The 20949-nt window shown below is 40.2% G+C and overlaps 1 protein-coding gene across 2 annotated transcripts; it reads right to left on the bottom strand.

Annotated features, from left to right (window-relative positions):
* Positions 1–3833: 3833 nt before the first annotated feature.
* Positions 3834–20204, bottom strand: TNFRSF11B (TNF receptor superfamily member 11b). Of its 2 annotated transcripts, none has more exons than XM_013185061.3 (5): positions 19882–20204; positions 10265–10634; positions 6658–6852; positions 6142–6366; positions 3834–4988 (listed from the first exon to the last, which is right to left on the bottom strand). In XM_013185061.3, the coding sequence occupies exons 1-5, from the start codon at positions 19909–19911 to the stop codon at positions 4600–4602; spliced, it is 1209 nt and encodes a 402-aa protein (XP_013040515.3). In that variant the 5' UTR covers positions 19912–20204; the 3' UTR covers positions 3834–4599. The 2 variants fall into 2 exon arrangements, with proteins under 2 accessions (XP_013040515.3, XP_066846792.1); XM_066990691.1 differs by lacking the exon at positions 19882–20204 and adding an exon at positions 19596–19773.
* Positions 20205–20949: the final 745 nt, after the last annotated feature.

Here is a 20949-nt window from a genome sequence, read left to right on the forward strand (position 1 = left end):
GCTATCAATAGAAAGAAATCTTGCTTTGTGTGCTGACAAAGTTCTGCACAAGCAGAATGATATATGTCTTAGTTGCCAGTCTTAGTTATTTAGAGGTGGAGGAAGGCTTCCCTTCTTAGATTAAGAGAAAAAAGAGAAAAGTATTCTCCAGAACTTTCTTTGTTCAGCGTTATTGAACCCCACCCAGCCCTCTTCATATACAAAATATTGCCAAAGCCACAATCTTTCATCATGTGGTTCCTTTTAAATAACTTCCTAGGTACTAAAGGTCAGGATGATTTAAAAAAAAAATAACCTGGTAGTATGAAAGAACTTTTTTTAAATGTGAAAAGACAAACAGGAATCCTACGCAAACTTGCCATAAATACAAGGGATGAGGATGAGGATGAGTGGAATAAACTACATTAATGTTGCATTCACCTGCTCTACTTTTTCTCAAGTTTTGTTCAGTTCAAAACAGTAATATCGAAATAGAATTACACAATTTATTGCAATTCTGAGCCCATTCCAATAGCCCTTGCCCTTAGATTTGTCCTTTGACTCGACTGGGAACAGTCACTTCCACAACAACTATGGCCTTAGGTTTGTTGATATTTTTATCCCTCCTCACTACTGAGCTTATTGCCACTATTGGTTTTAAAACCTAATTAAGGAGAAGGAAAAAAAAATGTACAACTCTATTTTTTTTCAGTTATATTCCCCCCATTTTTATTTTATTTTATTTTTTATCTACCTACCTATCTATCTGTCTAGCTAGCTAGCTAGCTACGCCTCCCTGCATTGTATCAACAAAGAAATATTTTATAGGGTGGGTATTGCCTATATTTCACATTTGGCCAAAATTGAATAGTTGCTGGTAGTCTGCAGAAATTTCTGCTTTCCTTTTTTTCTATAAATACTTGCTTATTTCTGAGCCACAGTTTGGAATTATTTTAAGGCTCAAAATTCAGACACATTGAAGGTGGTTTACAAGCAAATCTGATGCTGCTGCCTCAGAGATGGCAACATTAACCTATACCGAGACGTGTAGGATAGGTGTCTAAGGGTGATGAAGGGTGTTGGTTGAATGGAATTCATCACCACAGCCTTCAAAGCCCTGGTACGAGTTGTGTTGGTGTGTGCAAGCATATGTGCTTGTGTGTATGCAGTGTTTGGTTAGAGATAGATGTGCATCCCTGGCTGATTCTTTGAGCCTTAGTTTTATCCACCTCTCCTAACTTTTTTAACGATATCTAATCACGTGTTATTTTAAAAGTTCAGGCTATAGCAGGCTGTATTAGTGATTGGTAATTTTACGATGAGAGCATCCACGAGGCACAGTCAGGGGCCAGGAATCTATTGTGCTTGGTGATGTGCACAGTGCAAAAACACAGATGATTAAAGAGCTTAATATCTAGTTTCTTCTCTAATTTCCCTCCTACTCCAAAACATCTTGTATTTTCTGAGACCCAGGAGACTGCCTCACTGCAGGACAGTCTCTTAAAAAAAATAATTAAAAAACAGGGTTGTAGAAGATTTTGGCATTGCAAGGTTCTGCTTTAAACCCAGAGTATATTTTTTTTTAGCCTCACCGCTAGCGGGGGGGCTGACCAAATGGTTGCCTTCATCTGAGTCTGGCCCAAAGCAAGGCCGAGATGAGGGCAGGCACTGCTACCCTGGTCAGGGCACCCTGAGCAGAGTATCCCTCTTAATATCACCCCAAGGCCCAGCTCTGGCTGCTGCTGGTTGCCCCCAGCCCTCAGTTCTCCCTCCTTCCCCACCACACACCTCCTCTTTCCTCCTGCAACCTTCCCTGAAAAACAAACCACCCCCCAAACAAACATTTTTTTTCCAAGCAACCCTCCCACTTTCTGATTGCCTCATCTCTCCCTCATTATCCTGGGTCTTGCTTTTGTTTGTCTTGGCTATTTTGGGCTGGAGGCTCTTTGGGGAAGGGAATATGGTTTAAGCATCGCCTGCTCACAACACAAAGTGTTCGATTCCTTCCAGCTGAGCGAAGCTGAACTGATAAATGAGGCATAAGCTGGCTGAGAAGTGTCTACCTGACCGTGGGCACCTGGTTAGCTGCATCAGTTTTAAAAGGCGTAATTCATTAAACACGTTACTTTATGTTTAGGCAAAAAAAAAAAAAAATCCTGTTTTAAAAGGCACGGGTAATAGTTTAATGCTAAAGTCTCGAAGGAAAACCAGTAAAGGCTATGCTGTACCGAAGCACAGCATATGGTAGCTATAGTATAACCTCGTTACATGCTGTGGCTCTGAGCATCTCCTGTAATACCGTTATTCGTGAAGGTCGACAGACATATACAATGTTATTTATAATGGGTTATACATAATTAGTTACAATATGGTAGTTTAAATGTTTTCATTAAAAGGTAAAAACAGTATGAAGTACTGAGTGAGAAGCAACTGTGCTTTCCACTGGCCTATTAGCTGTTAGATCAAGTAACTGATTTATTTTTTAACCATATTGATACTTAATACTATAAGTATACTGTCAATTACTATATTCTTATCTTAAATAGATCTAATATAGGAAGGATTAGGATGGAAATGTTTGTAGGAGGTGTGTAGGATTCCTCTTCATTTTGCTGGCAATAGCATGATTATTCTATTTTTAATAACTGCGGCATCCCAAACTTCCACACCTGGCAGAGTCATGGAAATACTTGAGCTCTCATTTCCAATTTGTGAGCCTGTTGTTATCAACTTTCAACCTATTTAATTATATGTTAATATAATGATAGAACAGTAAAAGTATGAAACTGATTTCAAATGAATCAATACAAAAGCAGGATTTCTTGTGTTCAGCACCATTTTTCAGCTACATGATAAATTAAATGCTAATATATAGCACGTGAAATATAAAAGGGAGTTTATTGCTGAATAGTTGCACTTTGGTACAAAAAATAGTGTGAGAATTCAGTGAAAAATGAAACCGAATACTTTAAAGTTATGTTTGTACTCTGTAAGAGAGCACTTTTGATGAGCACCTATCACATCTACCAGGGTTCTCTTTTTCATTCTTTGCTTAAAATCCTCTCATCTGTAATACAGGAATATTTGTCACTCAGGTCTGATGGCTTTTCCTTCCTTTACACAAGGGAAAGGAACATGTTGCATACGTAAGCTCTGTTCATGTAGTTTGAAGAAGAAAAAAAACACCACAGTACAGTCTCTCTCTGCAACCACCAAAGCCTTTGCCTTGCACTGTGAATGATGAGTAGCCCTTAAAGTTATCTGAGCTTTTGGTAACAACATTCATACACTGTCTGTTCCCTTTTTTTTTTTTTTTTGAGTCCTTTTTTTTGCAGAGAGAGTCCATCTCTGTGCAGGTGCCTCATTCTGCTACTGAGGGCAATGGTAAGTGATTTTTTTTTTTTTTTTTTTTTTAATGTGACCTCTCTGTGCTCCCTTCCTTTAAACATAGTGGCAAAATGTAAGGCTTTCCAAGCCCGGCAGGGCCTGTGCATCATCTTTCCTCCATAAAATTACAAGCTGTGGTTAGGGCAAAGGTTGTGAGCTCTCCAAGAATGACGCCGGGCCAAGAGTGATGTTGGGCCACATACATCTACGGAGTTGTAACCGATTGCATCGAATCACCCGGGCCCTCTGAACTCGAATACTTTAACATGTTCTACATTTTTTTTACACCTGTACAGTGACCATGAAAAGCTAGTGCTGGTCAATATTTACTTGGCTCACATATTAACTACTAGACCAAGGAGGGAGTTAGCAAAGAGCCAAACCCAAGATAAGCAGCGAAACCCATGTGGAATGTCCTTGTTATTAGTTCCTACTTCTGAGTCAGAAGTAAAAACACCAGTCGAAAAGTAAACTGAAAAATTTAATTGTTTTATAAAATAAGATTATGAAATTCTATGTAAAAATCCAGCTTCTTAAATATGGTACATTCACTTCCTCACAGAATATTTAAATATTCAGGTCACGTGCTATATTTTCACCACATTTGAGTTAAAATCGTTGGATAAATTAAAACATCCCTACCCAAAGATACCACAAGTTATACAAATAAAACTAAGTAATAATACTTCTTTAAATACAAAAGGTAAAGATATTAAGAACTTTTAGAGCATGCTACAAAATTTTGCCAGAAAAATATATGGGATCATTTTTGTTTAACTAGAAAATATACAGTGTGCTTTTCATTTCTCTTCCCAAAATTCTGTCTCATACAATTTCCATTTAACTTAATAAATATGTACAACAAAAATGTTTATACCTCAAAGAATATAAATAGCAAATACTGTATTAGAGCCAGGTCCAGCATTCTTTTCTCCTCTAGTGACTATAGTGGGGCTTTTCAACTCTGAATGTGCAAAAATGCTGAATCAGGCTCTTAGTGTTATCAACAGGTTAACAGCTTTTACAAAAGTGATTTAAAAACAAACAAAAACATACAAACAAACAAGAAAAAAATAAAAAAATCTCCAAGAACACTGCAAAAGACTTAGAGCTATTCCAGTCAGGCATTTCTATAAATAGTAAGGCATAATGTAGGGAAACAACGTTCCAGTTTAATTACTGCTGGCAGTAATTAGAGAAAAATTGTCAGTGGAGAATGAAAAATATCTTGAATTAGACACATCTTACTTTCACTGATTTAATTTGGTTTCCTACCATTTCTAATAAGAGTTTCTGGTATAATCTATACATTGTAAATCTTTGAAGAAACTTAATGACCTTCTTCAGACTTTGTATGGTTGTTTTTGGAAAGTGGTATGTTTTCAAGTGCTTCAGTCCATACATTAAACCTTTGATGGTGTCTTGGTCTCCATTCTTTATTCTCCACAGATTGAGAAGCTTCAGAGCTTGCTCCGTAGGTTGACACAGTTTCATTGTGCGCTCAATATCTTCTTTTCCCACTTTCTTGCCTGGCAAGCTTGCCATCAGTGTGTTGAGATGCTCAAAGGTGAGATTTGGGTGGCCAATATGCCTTAAGACACTACTTTCACAAAGTTCAATATCTATAGAAAGCAAAAAGAAAAGACAGGTAAGTATAATGCATGCCAACTGTACAATGGCCTGTAAAAATCTTCCAAAATATTGCAGTGAATATTCCTGCTCCATTTTTTCTTTATTTCAAATTATTCTCTCAGCAATACTGTTTTTTTAGGCTCCAATTTTGAAAAGCACTTAAGAAAGTAATTAACTTTGCAAATACAAACAGCCCCAAATTACATACAAAGTTACTAGCAAGTATTTATTTCCATAAGCTTGCTTAATTTATCTTCTAAACTGTTCTGTGTACATGATAGGACTCCTAATATTTGTTTCCAGTGAATGATAGCTTTGCTCTTCTTCAGAAATGTCTAGGCAGGCTTTGCTAAAATAGTTATTTTCCATTTGAAGTGTTCTAGACATTTCACGATCTGACATAAGCATACATATTTAAAAGGAGAGGCAAAAAAATACATTTCTGCAGCATTTTTCAAAGATATTCCCAATGGACAAAAGGTCATGCAAATGTGGTGGTTGTTGATGGTGGCTTACATGAAAAAGTTAGCTTGACTTTCACAATAACCTCGGTGTTAACATTGCAACACTACTTCAGCTTTGACACCTGTCTTGGCAGATTCAGCACCAACAAAGCAGTCAGCTGGCATAACAAATAGGTACCAGAAAGTAAGAAGAAGGGAACGCATGTCTGTGTATTCCTTATTCCCATGCGTTCCCATTCCGCGAATAGATGTCCTGGTTCACGCTATCAATCTCCACTTTACAAAAAAACCCCAGCAAATTGTACTTTCAGTTGCATACATCCTGCTCCCTCTAACCTCAGCAGCCACTGCTCAAATACAACTGCAGGAAACATTTTCCCCACCTGATCAAAATTCTTCATGCATTGCACAGCCTTAGAGAGGGATCTGGGCTGTGACACCACATACTCCCTAGTGGCCTACAAGTCTAGGAAGAAGTCAACCCTCTAGGATGATGAGGAAAATGTTCTTCCTGCTTCCCTTCAGCTTCACTGTGCTTACTGCATCAATAAATCTCTGTCAAGCCCTGTGAGTCCTCCTGAGAGCATAACACCTCACCAGGAGGAATCTGATCTCAAGCTATTTTTAAAATGCTCTTTAGAAGGTTGCTCACAATGTAAGTGCTATCAACAGACAGTACCTTGATTAATCTTCTTGGCTATATCCTGTTCCTTGTTCTGCTGCTTCCATAATTTCATAAGCTGGAAGGTCTGCTCTTGTGAACCATGCCTTTGTTTAATCCGTTCGATATTTTCTGTGCTAAGCTTTGTCCCCGGCAAACTGTCTGCTAGCAAGTTCAGCCAGTTAGGCACGAGTAAAGTAGGAACAGCAAACCTAAACAAAGCCTCCTCGCACAGGGTTACATCTGAAATGAAAAAAAAAAAAGAATACGTCAGTTTTTGTAATGTCTGTTGCCCTGCTTGTCTCTGGAGTAAGTGGCATGCAGCAAGGATGTCAAGCAAAACTGTTTAAAAAGCACTAAAACTAGGAAGTAGTCTTTACAGTGCTGTTGCTCTCTGTGCTCAAGTTCCATTGACTACATCCAGTTCTGTAGCAGGCAAGTGAGTAGGTATCCTTACCATAAATGCTGATACTGTCATTGTAACAATACTCAAAGGCATGTTTTCAGAGCACTCCTGTTTAACGTGGTACATACCTATGCCACATTTCTGAGGAGATGTATCTGTATTTTCCTGACAGACGTTGTCACGAACTGCATTTCCCTTCAATGCTATTTTGAAACCCAGTGCACTACAGTTTGTGTGCTTTTGGCAGGTTGCTTTGGATGATGTTACGTTGGAGAAAAATCCCTCTGGACATCTCTTACATACAGTGTCACTCTCAGGGGTACCTGTGGAAACAGGAAAACAATGCATCCAATTATATATAACCTCAACTGGTCAAAAAAAAAAAAAAAGAAAAGAAACAAATACATATATATTCTTCCCAAAATTGTGATGGCTTCTGTTTTTCACATATCTAGTCTACGAAGGAATCACAGTAATGAAAAAAAACACTTCAATTTAAAAAAAATAGAAAACATCTTTCAGAGATTAATGTTACTGTTAAAGTAATAGAATAAACAGTACTCTTAAATGCACTTGTTACCAACTTCTGTAAGGGTCTTTAAGTCAGTAATTACTCGAGTCTATGCAGATATTACATGATGTCTGACCTTCACACTTCATCCATACAAATACTCCGTAAAATAATTAAATGGCACAAGACATTCCTCTAAATCGAACTCTGTAATAACTGCATAGAACAGTACTCAAAGGGAGTACTTTAGCTCTAGCCAAAAATAACTCAACTAAGTATCAGCTACAGACCCTCTGATAAGTACTTCCACTTCTGAAGTATGAAATTATACAGGAAAATATAATTTCACCAACAGTTTTGAACTTTTTTTCTGGGCTTGAATCTTAGCTCTTTGAAATATTTTTAAAGCAAAGAAAGCATCATCTAATATAGGAAAAATATTTAATACACATTCATTTATTTTTTCATTTAATTCACAGTTATTCAGCCAACATTTAAGCAAGTGCCTGAGGTCTAAGATCTAATACTGCATTACTGAACATGGACTTAAGCACATGCTTAAAATTATTTGCAAATAATTGGAAACTATATTTGAATATGAATGTGCCTCCATCTAGTGTATTTTGGTAGTATTTGCATGTGGATGCTTATTATAATGGTAGCAATTAAGTAGATTTTATTTATTTGGGACATTTCCTCAGAGAAGAAGAGTCTTGAGCTTTCAGCTAGCCATGAAACAAACAGTATTTGTGTACACCTGATCTACCACTTCTTTCATCAGCCAGTAAGTGAACACAAACGGGGGATTTTTTAGCTGTTGTGCACCTGGAAATCACAGCCCCTGTGCATTGCCACCTCCCAAACCCTCTGATTTCTGCAGCCAGCAGCAGAGGGGCTGGGGAAGGCTGCGTGCACGCCTGCCCTGGTGTTTGCTTCCCCAGCAGGCACTGCCGGCAGCTCTGGTTTGTACAAAACTCCAGGCAACATCTGCACCTGAGCAGGCAGCAATTGTTTTTTTCTGAGAAGTCTGAAGTTTTAGCAACTTTCCCTACTACAGACACGTGTTTCATCAGCGAGGAAGGGGAAGAAAGGACAGTCCCTGCAAATGGTACATCAGCCTGTTCGGAGCTTCCCCTGCAACCTTCGTGGCACAAGAGGGGAATAAAACGGGTAATCCACCAGCTTCCTCAGGGCTGAGCACAAAGTAATCTCCCCGCCTCGCCAGCTTCTGCTTCGCTGCTTATCTGCCCACTCTTGTTCAGGGCACAAACTGCCGCGGCCCGTCTGCTGTGCCGCCTCTCCCCGCAGTTTGGCTGGAATCCCCCACTCCCGTGGGGAAGCGGCGGCGTGGCAGGGAGATAACGCTGCCCTGCAGCAGCCCCGGTTCCCAAGCGGGCTGCTTCCCAAAGCTCTGCCAGGTACGGGGCCGACCGTGGCAGCAGGGAACACAACCTGAGTCGCTTACATGCAGAAGCGGGGACGACCAAAGTCAAGCAATCTGCCCGGTGTAATCCCTAGCTACCAGCAGCGGGGAAACACTCGGATTTCATTTCTAATGCTGTATGCTCTGAACGAGGCTCTGAATCACACTGTGCGCCATTGAGAGCCTATTTTTCTATGCTCAGGTTTTATTTCATCTGAACTTACGTCAGTCCAAAGTTCAACAGTATCGTATAGCAGGAAGACAACGTGGTCTATGCCCATTAAATTCTTAGTCGATGCCTCATCTCCAAAACTGACTGTTGAAACAGGGGGGACGCAATTATTTTTACAATGTTTTCGCTCCTTGTTTGAGGTCTCCTTAGGTTTAGTTGGTTCATTCTGATGGGCTTTTGGAAACCGACTTTCCAATAAATTACACGACTCAACAATTGATCTTCTTCCAAAGTTTGTTTCATTTTGAACTGAGGAATTCGAATTTATGCAGCATGGTTTTACTGTGCTTGCAGGGTTGCTTGGACAGTTTCTGCTTCTTTCTTTGTCTCCTGGGTGGGCTTTCTGAGCACTTTGTTTCTGTAATTTTTGACTTGCTGCTGAGATACGGCAGCAGCACCTCATTAACCCAAGCCACTAGCTACAATGATGTAGGTTAATGAAGGTTTATAACATGGAAATGCGGCTGCTGCCAATGGAACTGCATGGAAATGTTTAATGGTGGCAAGAGCAGATGTGGCATCAGGGTAGAGCTCACGTAACCAATTACTCAGGGAGCAGTGACATTACTCCCTACATTAAAGATGTTCTCCAGTGTGAGGTTTATAACCAGACAAAGGCCTCCTGAGCTATCACTCAGCACAGCTCTAAAATGTTCAGCTGGTCCTACAGTTTCTCACTCTATATATGTAACTATTAGGGAGTAGTTCTGTAGCTCTGGAGATGGGCTGCCTACAGGTTTGTGCATAAGATGCCTTGATTTTCTGTATTCCCTTCCTCAATGCTCTTCTCCAGGCAGTTATCGGTCTCCAGTACAATGACAGTTTACAATTCTTTCAGGCTGTATTAAATATTGGAGCTAAACTGTGCCATGACATTTGCCAAATGATAAATAATGTATTTTGTTTGGAGAGAAGAACTTATTGGTTTAACAATTTGTGTTGTCTCAAATGAAGAATACACTCCACTGAAAAGCGCCGCTTCACTCCATATCCCCATCAGACATTCAGCACAGTGCCAGTCCGCTTGACAAAGAAATGGCTGTTTGTATGATAATAGCAACAGTTTCCCAAAGAGTTCCACTTAGGACAATGATAATTAATTATTACCACATATTGCTGTGCTGCTAGAGCTATATTAATATTGTTATAATTATACACTTGGTGTCAAACACTTAGTGCTCCTGGTGTTTGTCAAGATATACAGTTGCTTGAAACAGCAGATTTCACAATGAAAAACATTATTATTTATCACACACACAAATACTACATTCCAGATAATGTTCCTTTAAAAGAGGCAATCCATCATGTTTCTCATTAGAGTGCAATTTGCTACATTTGCTACTGCCATTAAGTTATATATTACAGTAGGAGCAGGGTATTCCACTGAGAAATGTTCCTTTGGCTACGGTCCAAATGAAGCAGACTAGGAACAGGTTCAATTGCCTTTACAATTTACTGTCCTGCACCTTCGTCTGGACAAGCTTGTTTCCTAATCTTGTAAGCACCACAAGCTTTCAACATGCTGTAGAGCGCTAATTACTTCTCTGCTTACTGAGTAGCGGAACGTACCTGGCTGAGCGACACCGAATCCGGGAGGACACTCCGTGTGCTTTAAGCAAAACTCCAGCTCCAGGTACCTGCCTTCGATGCACTCGCAGACGCGGTCCTGCCTGCTCGTGCACTCCTGCTTGACGTACTGCAGCTCCTTGCAAACGGCACTGCAGTACTGGCATTCATCGTTGCTGTTCCAGTCTTCGGCGTAGTACTGATCCGGGCAGGGGGCACACACTGTCGGGCTGGTAGCTGTACAGTGCTGCTTTACGTAGCTCCCAGGAGGGCACTGGTCACACATCACTTGACGAGATGTCCCTGGGTCGTAATGGAGATACTTGCGGGGAGAGACGTCCTGGATGGACCACTTGACGGAGATGTCCAAGAGCTAGCCACAGGGAAAGAAAACATTGGTCACGCTGGGGCACCACAGACTCAAAGAAACCTATGTTTTAATGAGTTTGTGAGTCTATCCACATTGCTATTTTCAAAAAATGTTTGTGTTTCAAATTTGTAAATTATCCAGCTTCCAGATTCTCCCATGTCTGTCTTAGAATGGGAAAATTTTAGGGCCTTATCCAGCAAAGCTTCCTGACATAAGTACTTCCTTGTTCTTACAGAACTGCAGAAGCTATCCTTCTCCCACTTACATCCTTTTAATATCACTGGGCAATCATCTTTGGTACCCCCTGGTACCAGCAAACACAGCCTACTAGTTTTACTGGCATCACAGCTGATGTACCGCAAGGCAGGGATTATCCACGCTTGCCTTCTTGAGTACCAAGTCCTTCGGATGCAAAAGAAATGCTAAGTATCTGAGCATGCAAACCTGACAAACATAGTGCACTACTGCTACAGATACATTTAAAGGGTGATTCCTTACAACATGTATTTCTACCAGCAACAAATGGCTAGAATAATATAGGTGGCTTTTTAACAACTTCCATTTAATCTTTCCCTGAAATGCTGCAGCTGTGGGGGTAAAACACTCCAGCCACTGCAAGTATAAAGGGGTAGCTTCAGACAGACATAGAGAAAGCTACAGTTAATGAAAGGTGCATCAAGAACTTAAGTGAATGAGCTGGAATAGATCAAGCTAATGCTTTCAATTCCTATCTAAAACCACAGGTAGAGAATGCTTAACACTGTCCTAGGACCAGGTCCGGTGTCAGCTACAACCCCTCTTGCTTCCTCCAAGTCTGCTTAGCTTGGGAGATTTAGGATCTAATGGTCTGCCCCTCTGTAGAGACAGCCTTGATATCATGTCATTTTGGTCTTGTAACAAAAACTTTGGTTATGTGATTCCACCAAAAAAAGGACTCTCTTGTTTACTTCCCTAAGTACAGCCCCTACTCTGCAGGGTTCGCCAGGAGCTCAGGCTTCACACTGAGAACACGGATGTACGTGCTGCCTCCCTTTTAAAACTTGTATAGTTTATCAAATGTGAAGTAAACTATCTCTGAGTAAAAAAAAAAATATCTATGTATCCATTCAAATTAAAGATCTAGCTTTGAAGGTCTTTGCTGCTATTTTAATCCCAGTTTGCTAATACAGAGTTGTACATTCAATTTCAAGAATATATTTTCCTCTTTTCCAAGTAGATGTCCCCAAAGCGTAAGTGGAATTAACTCTTTTTATTCACTTAGACTCTAAATTTCCTGAAGAGGCTTCACCTAAGAGCCTCACTTTTGCCACAGCATTGCACTTATTACACGAAATTCTTATTAAGGCTGGAAAAGATAATTAAATCATTCACCTGCATTAACACAAGTCAGAGCATTTGCACCAAGTAATATGAGATGCCTAAATTAGGAATTCAAAATATTCTTAATTGCATTCTCATGTTGTCTGTGAATCCACTTTTGATATCGCTATGCCTAGACAGGCTGAAGAATGAAATGGAGATAGTATGGATACTCCCCACAGCCTATTCTAGTTACCCTTCACCCTGTAACTTGTCTATTTCTACATGTAGGGAATCCACTTTTTCTTGCGATTTCAATGCACAGTGTCTTCCATTGTAAGAAATTCCTCATTGCTCATTGAGGTTTGCTGATGATGTACAGCTCCATTTTTCTTAAATGACTGGATCTGTTTCATGTAGTCTATTTAACAAGAGGGTGCAGCACATTTTTTGAAAGTGAATGGCCTTCCATTGATGAAAAGTGCACCCACCCTTGGTAAATCTACCACTATTACGCTAGTAATAAGGAAGTCTTGATAATCACATCAATTACTGATGTGAACATTCAGGTTTTATTCTCTGTTTTTTTATTCAGGAATAGGTATTGTAGCATCCCACAGAGTCCCAGGCTTTCATGGACACATGCACTCCATTCACAGATCATAACAGACTGCAACATGCAGCACAAATGCCACAAAGACAAGAATAAACCTGTATTTCATGCAGATGTCTGCGGAAGCCCAAGACAGTACCACACACAGATGAAAATATGAAACTGTGAAAATGATTAGGGACAGCAACCAGATATGCAGGCTGTGCCTACGCTGTTCTTGCTCATGCCCTGGCAGGTGCCAAGCGGTTAGGTGGACCGTTTCAAGGCTGATCAACTTCCCTTGGTAACGTGCAGGAGTAAGAATGACAATAATTTGTCTATTTTTCTTACATGACAATTTACTCTGAAAATCATATATAAGAGGCAAGTGAGAGGTTGAGCCGCAGGGGATGATTCACGGCTTAAAAGAATTCAACTTCTTTAATCGGGGTATGAGAGCATGGGGTTTTGTGGGGAAAAATGGAGGCACTCCCTTCCTGAAGACCCAACTGCTAGGTGAAGCAAGTCAATAACTCAACACAGCTGCAGAGAGGAATTGATTCAAATTTTAATTATAGTATCATTCAGAAAAAAATTATGACACGGCAAAGGACTGAGAGGAGCAAAACCATACCTGAACGATATGTGAGTGAGACTATGCTAAGCTTTAACTTTGGAACACCAAACCGCTATGAACTATTACTGCCAAGCAGAACACTATTCATCTAAATGAATGTAACCAATAAACATAATAATATGATTAATATATCAGTGTCACTAGAAGGACTATCAGTCTTTGCATGTCATTGTTTTCTTCGTGTTTTTAATAGAAAAACACATCGCACCTGTCTTCCCTTTCTTCCCAAAAACACGTTACATAGCTGCAATAATCCATGCCTGAGCCATATGTATGCTGGGTCAAACTCTTACTAAGTAAACAATTATAACTAAAGACCTTTCAGTCAAGCTAACGTTATAAATGTAATTAATATCTTGGTATTTTACCAAAACATCTCATATATCATTTTCAACACAGAGCTAGATTACCCACACTGTTACGGTTTGACTGTTAACATTTGTAACTCATTGCCGCAGGACATCCTAAGTGGTTGGGTGCAAAATGCTACAGGACATAGTAAAAGAAGAAAATTCACGTAAAGGTCGATAAAACACAAACATCGCCTCTTGATCAGGAAATCCCAAACCACAAATTGCTTGAGTCTGGAAGAGTGTTTTGGAAAAATATCACTACATTTCTGCCTTTCTCTTAAATCTCCTCTGTGCATCAGATCCTGCCACAGACAGCGCATAGGGCTTTTTAGCCCCTTTTCTAACTCTTCCTGGTTATTTTTTTTCCTAGACTCACTGCAGCCATTAGTATGCTGTTAAGTACATTTCTAGGCTACAATCCCCAATAGCATCCTTCTTCATGAGACTGCTGTAGGTCCCGTAATATTACTCAGATAATATATCTGCAAGATTGTCTTCTATGCAGACAGAAAGCAGACAGCACATGTGACTATTCTGGTTATTAACACATATCCTTAAAATCTGAAGTTATCCTTGAACCAAGTGCCAAAGTAAAACCAGTTTTTCAGAAGTTTTGCAAAAAAAAAGCAGGAAAGGTGGTGGAAGGTGATTAAGCAGGATTTTTGACAGTTTTACTGCAGCAACTTGGCGTAAACAGAATGAGGGACTTCTTGTAACAAAATAAACTAGAGGAGAACTTCACTAAATTGTCTTTTCCCCTGGCCTAAGACACATTGACAAACATCCCCCTAGTTGTGCTTAGATTAGCAAGTTGGGTCACCTGTTACAGCAGATTTGTAGAGCAAAACAGATGGTACTGAGCACCTGACATCCACATTATGCATGATTTGGCAGGGGTTAATTGGGACTAACTTCAATCTGCTATCATGGACTGAGCATGCATTAGTGGTTATGGCACATCTGGTACATCTCTGGAGTCCGTCTCTGGATTTAATTTCATCAATTCAGTTTATTTTTGTAAATCCACCTTGTGTGCTCCTAAGTCTGCTCTGATGTGCAAACTGAAATACAGCAAACAAGGATGATCAGGAGAGGCTCTTCAAAAACATGTTCCTGAATCAAATTAAAATGCTAATTAAATGTATTTTATGTCATTCCTGACATTTCTCTTAAGCCATGCCAGGACCAAGTTGGTAGGAAATTCTCAGTCACGTAAAGCCTCTGACTGCGCTAGATGCCCGTACACACAGGTGGACTAAACTCCTGATTCTCTGCTGTAAGGAATAGCACCGCTGGAGCACGTGTAAATGCAGTCATCAGAACTTCCTAATCCCGAATTGTTAGTCTTCCCAAGAGCTGCACAGAAAGCAGGATTTCTCCTAAAATCATGCTGTCATTGGACTGTTTTGCACTTAGTGGAGAAAAAGGCACGTTCCAGTTTGAAAGAATTAAGGAACTTGAAGTCTGGCTTCATTTCACCCTTTAAACTTTAAGAAACTGAACTGGGAGTCTACTTGGCCAAAGTTACGGATTTGTCATTCAGTAGTTTGCATAAAATTCTGTTCATCCTTGTTTAGGAGAGGTTAATTCAGACCAGAAGAGGTGTCAAGAAAGATGAGAAGGAAATGCAGACCCTCGCTATGAAGAGGCAATAGCTTGACAAGTCAAAACAATACCTATAGATTCAGTAGAGATAGCACACACATGGAAAGAGAAGAACTTTCTCAGTTAAAGAATAATGCTGGCAAATGAAAAGGGAGATTCTCTCGTCAGAGGAAGTTTGGGAACAGCTTTTTAGTGAGAAGCAGGTGCAAGAAACCCAAGTACTTCAAGTATAGCCCTTGACACATTTCTGAAAGCAAATACGCTGCTCAGATTCCTGGAAGAGCTGGGGAATACACACAAAAGACATAGGCAGTCCTCTACAATTTTAATCCCTAAGCAAATCCTTTACTCTCCCAAACCAATGGAAGCCAATGATACTCAGCACCTTGTTCATCTCAGTAAAGTAACTGTTACTCTGATTCAGAATGCACTCAGTTGTAAATGGTGATCCTACAGGTAGTGAAATGCAAGGCTCAGCTTAAAAAAAAATCCCTGTTTTTTGTTGTTGTTTGTTCTGTGAATATGAAAAGCTATCAGTAATAGAATAATCAGCAAAGCAAAACAAAATCTAGTATCATTAACTACAACCATCAACCTATCAGGTGAAATTCGCCTCTAGAGCCCTGGCCCCAGTTCTGAAAGGACTGAAAAACTCAGTCCCCCTCCATCACCCTGGGACAGACCCTGAGTTCACCTCAAGATTAGCCATCTCCATGCAAGGGCTTGGGATGAACTGCAAATACTGAAGTATAAACTCAGTGTAAGCCAGTGACATGCAAGTATATACTGAAATAACTGAAAGCAGTGTTTGCTCATAAACATACTGAAGCCTTTAGCTTAGAGGATAGCAAAATTGGAGTAATATTTGTAAATATTCTAATAGTTCAATGTTTGTGTAATGTTACTTAGTATGTTTTATCCAAAAATGAGCTACCCAAGGCTCAAAAGCAATTCTTTGATTCTGTCACTCAACACATTAGGCCTAAAGCAATATTTTTCCATACCATCCTTATGTCAACATACACAGAACAGTCAATCCTCACATAAAAGGCCTGTGCAGTCCATTTCTTTGAGCCCTTAGAAGCTGCTTTTGAAAGAGAAATAATGTGATAGTAAAATTTCATTTCAGATCTCAGGCATGAAAAAAGTACAAGCCCTTTTCTTTCATCTTTAAATGTAAGGCAAAGAACTGCTTGCCTTTTCTTGTTGAATTAAAATGAACTGGAAGACAAAGCCAATAAAGCAAAAATCTTTCAAGCATCATCCCCTTAAATCACTGCTTTGTGAGAGAAAATAAAGTGGTTTTTCAACATATGAAAATATTATTATATAGCTTGGTTTTGTGGTTTTGGGTTGCAAACCAAAGGAGAATGTTTAATTTGCTGAGAAAGATAAATCTGTTTCTGTCTTGCATTCCACAACTATTCCTAAGCATATTTTCCTGCTTGATAAATAATCATTGAGAGCATTTGTCAGATCACTCCTACTATTTGCATTGGGTTGAAAGTAAAACCTCACAACTCTCCTACTTTGCTTCTCTACACAAAGTATTTGGACAAAGCTAAGGTAGGAGGCCCTCAGTCCTGAGGCAGAATGCCTCACTGAAATCACCCACAGACCCCAGAGAAATCCTTGTGGCAAAATATATCACTGAATGGTATTAAAGAGGTCCCCCATACTAATAGCTTGTCAAATCAGAACAGTATTTCTAGATATATCCAGTACAAGACACTGTCATGCTGGATCAGATCCACGGTCATCTATTGTAAATAGCTAGCATAAAATATTTGTCATGTAGGGAGAAATGACCTCCATCCATCTGGCCAGCCGGGAAATATTCAAATCTCAAACAAGAAAAGCTAAAACAGTAATTTTAGCTGGTTTGAGATTTGCTTATAAAGCTGTTCCACCATCCTGCCAACTGTTTCAATGCAATCTACTCAGTTTGGATGTAACAGGACCTACTTCTGAATAGAAGATGCTTTGTAGGTTGGTGGCCACTGTTTTGTTTAAGAAATGTAACTAGTGACTTCCTTGAGCTGCGTGTATTCAAAACTGTGGATATCAACCACCATCTTCATTTCTCCATCTCATCTGTTAATGTGATACATTAGCAATTCAAATCTTGTAGAGACTTTTGTGAGGCACAGCTAGTTGTCATTCACAAAGCAATTTAGGGGTCTAAACTATTGTTTCATTTTCAATGGGAGGAGAATGACATTCAGCTGAAGAGTAGTTTTGTATCTTCATTTATGTGTTACATCTCCCTGAAGCTTGTGGAGGGAGGAAGCGGTAAAGAATAACCAGCTACTCACCAAAAGCTGTATCTTATCAATAAATCCTATTTTGCAACATTATCCATCAGAGTGACAGCAAGACGTACAGCTAACCCAAACCTGGGATGTTACCACCAGGACTACAGGTTACCGCTGCATTGAACAGAATCACTAACAACTGACGGGGTAGCTAAAGAAACAGTAAGTCCAACATTATGGACAAATACCAAATACCAAAAATACTAAACAGGTATCTGTCTCCATGAAGACCATCAGAGTGGTAATTCCACTAGAATGAAAGTCACTACAAAAGGAGTAAAATTAAAGTTTCGATGAGATTAGAAAAGTGTGTGTAACTTAAATTCTGACAATATTTTTAACAAATTCTTCTGGTAACTTTGGTGTTTTATTTTTAACCAACACACATGCAGACAGACAAACAGAAAGAAAGAATGAAAGTCAGACAGAAAGATAACTCCTACCCTCACAGGCTGCAAAGCCACCACTGCCTACACACTGCAAACCCAGCAGGCAGGCCAGAAAAAGCACGTCACATGTGCCCAAGAGATCCAAAATAGAGAAAGGTCAAGTTTAAGGGTCAAGATAGTTACGTGACAAGTAACGAGATCCAGCTCTGTGGAATTTCTTTCTATTCCGTCCTATTTCATAATGCTTGTCTGTTTGTAAGCTGTTTCAGAGTTCCAACAAACAACACATACATGCATGCACTACCACAGCAGGTCCCCTTTCTGAGACTAGCAAAGAGGCCAAGGCTGGAAGTACACCATGTCCAAACTGTCCGGTTTAGCTATGGTGACTCCAAACTGGCTTTAAGGTATGTGAGCCAAACACACACAACCCTCAACTGCTGTTGTGCCTCCTACAAATGCTTTTATAAAAACAGATCCTAAAACTACTCTCTGAGCTGTAGCACATCTGACAGCACTTAAACTTCACAATAACATGAAATAAATTCCTTTTAAATGGAGGAAAAAAAGAGTTGAATGATGAAGCTCTCTGGTATGTACTCCTGTCACTGTGATATATTTCAGCTCAGAGACTCCACTGCCAGAGGATTATGCTGAACTTCACCAAACGTTATTACTTTGTGAAAGAACATGAACAGGCACATTACACCTAATTAAAACCAAAATGCTGATGTGATTACTTTATGACAACCAGAGATAAGAAGCCAAGCTGATAGCAGGCTATTTGCTGAAATTCCCAAATTGACATTTTGTGCTTCCCTATAGAAAAAGAAGGCACATCATACCTTAGATGAAAAAGTTGCCTTGCATTTCAATTTGCCAACCACGAGCCTGACAATTTTTGCTTCCCTTGCACCATTAATTACTCTGGTTTGTTTCTCAAAAAGCTCTTTCAGAAAGTTCTACAGAAAGTAATAAACATGTATTACTCATCGGATCCTGGAAATCTCAGGGCACTTATAAAGAGCTTTCAAAATAACTGGAACTCAAAACTAACGTTCTACCACAACGTTAATGCCACTCTACTCACCAAAACAAATGAGAAACAAGTTACTGCACAGACATATAATACCCTACTTTGAATATTATTCTTAATGTTTCTATTTCAATGTTTTCTTATCCAAAAGATGAATAGACTCTAAGTAGATGTTACACAGTATCTGTCTGTATGCAGGTTTTAATTAAATTGACATCATACAAAATTCCATGCAGCTAAATAGATTAAGTGGCATTTTGAAAGATTTACTGCACTGCTAACATCTCTAAATTTGTATCTGGAAGTATCTTTCTAAATCGCCATGTAAACAAAAACTTATTAAAGCAGGGGCTTATACCAGATTTAATAACCCAACTTTTTCTGTAAAAGCTACAGACACAGCTACTAATTCATCATTTTCTTGCATATGAAGCCGAATTTTCTAAGCCAAAATAAGCACCACATGCTTGCGCCTTCTTTTTTTTTTCTGGAGTCCACAGTGGTTTTTCAGGGAAAGAAAGCCAGTATCTGAGACACTGACTCGTGCCACTGTAGGAAAGATTATACAGACAGGCAAGGATGGAGCTTTTGTAAATCAAAAACAAACATTCCAGCCTACTATTTCTAAAATTCATTCCTAGATACAGTGTTTTATGTTAGTCCAGTACAATGAAGCCTTACAAAGGGTGAGAGGAAGATAAAAAAAGAAGGCAAAAAGAAACCAAATCATGCCACTACCTTAAGAATGTGAACAAAATCTCTGCTTCCTCCCTGAAGCTGGACGTGTCCATCTCACTCCAAACCTCACCAGGAAAACTCAGTGTGATGAAATGAAAAAGGTTTACCAGGAAATCAAAGAGAATGCAAAAGAAAAGAAAAGAAACAAAACAAAAGCGAAACAAAAACGAAACGAAACAGAAAAACTGCAAAAGAAAATACAAAATAAAAGCCCTGGGTCTTTACAGCCTCATCTCTGAAGCCGTACTGCATCTTAAAGCCTATCTACCTCTCTGAAGGGACTTACCACAAGTGTGCAGCACAGGAACTTGTTCATTGTGGTCGGTGGAAGAAACCTCAGCGAGCTGGGAAATCAGGCAGAGAGTCAGCTAGTGTGCTCCAGCCTCCTAGCAGCCTGCTTACATCCCTCAACATTAAAGACACGATATATATATAGTCCCGGTGTAACAGGAAGCTTTGGCTCAGCTTTGATCACTCATTCCCTACCATGACCAAACTTTTCTCTCTCTCCCTCCTTTTTTTTTTTTTTTTTTTTTTAAGGAACCTGTAAAACTTGATGACTTAATGGAACCCTTTGAGTGCTGTTAACCACAGACTGGAAAATGCAGGAGGGAGTGTCAGGGGCTGGCCAGGGGAGGGTTTAATTGGGCTCTGTCTGTCTGTCTGTCTGTCTATCCCCCCCCCCCCCCCCCCCCTTTTTTTCTCCCCTACGCAGCTGGCTTGGCAGGGAGACACGTGCCTCCAGGACAACATGTCTCAGCAACCAGGCTTATAGGGCGCATGTTTAAAAATCACTGCTGGCAGCCGAGCTGTGGGCTCTGCGGCCCCACAGCCAGCTCTCACAGGGGGCCTGGAGCTCACCCAGGGCTGCCATTTCTCACAGAGCCCGTGGGCTGTGGGCCCCTTTCTGCCCAACTCCCCAGGGATTTCCAGGAGAGGGGCTGGCTGGGAAACAAAGGTCGTTAAGGGGGAGGCGAGGGGAAGGAGGAACCCTGCTGGTTTCCCTTCCCTGCTGATGTGGGAATGAAAGAAGCAGCCCCACCGCCCCAGCCAAGTGCTCATGCCGACTGCTTGGCGAGGCGGCCCCACGCTTCTTCCTTTCTCCTCTTGCCATGTGGTGCTTTTTTTTTCTTCTTCTTCTTCTGAGGAGATATGGATCAAACACTGCCAGTTTTGCATCCCTTTACCATAGCAGGCCCGGAGCACTGACCCAGGGCTTTGCCCCTGTAGGCCTGCTCCAGGCCGGTTCCCCTGGCTGTGGATGAGAGCACAACTTTCCCCTCAAAGGTGTGAAGAAAGTATTTCTTCTCCCAACCTGCAGTTATCCAGAAAGTGATTATCGTCAATATTTCAG

The sequence above is a fragment of the Anser cygnoides genome, chromosome 2 (assembly GCF_040182565.1).
Source record: "Anser cygnoides isolate HZ-2024a breed goose chromosome 2, Taihu_goose_T2T_genome, whole genome shotgun sequence".
NCBI lineage: Eukaryota > Metazoa > Chordata > Aves > Anseriformes > Anatidae > Anser > Anser cygnoides.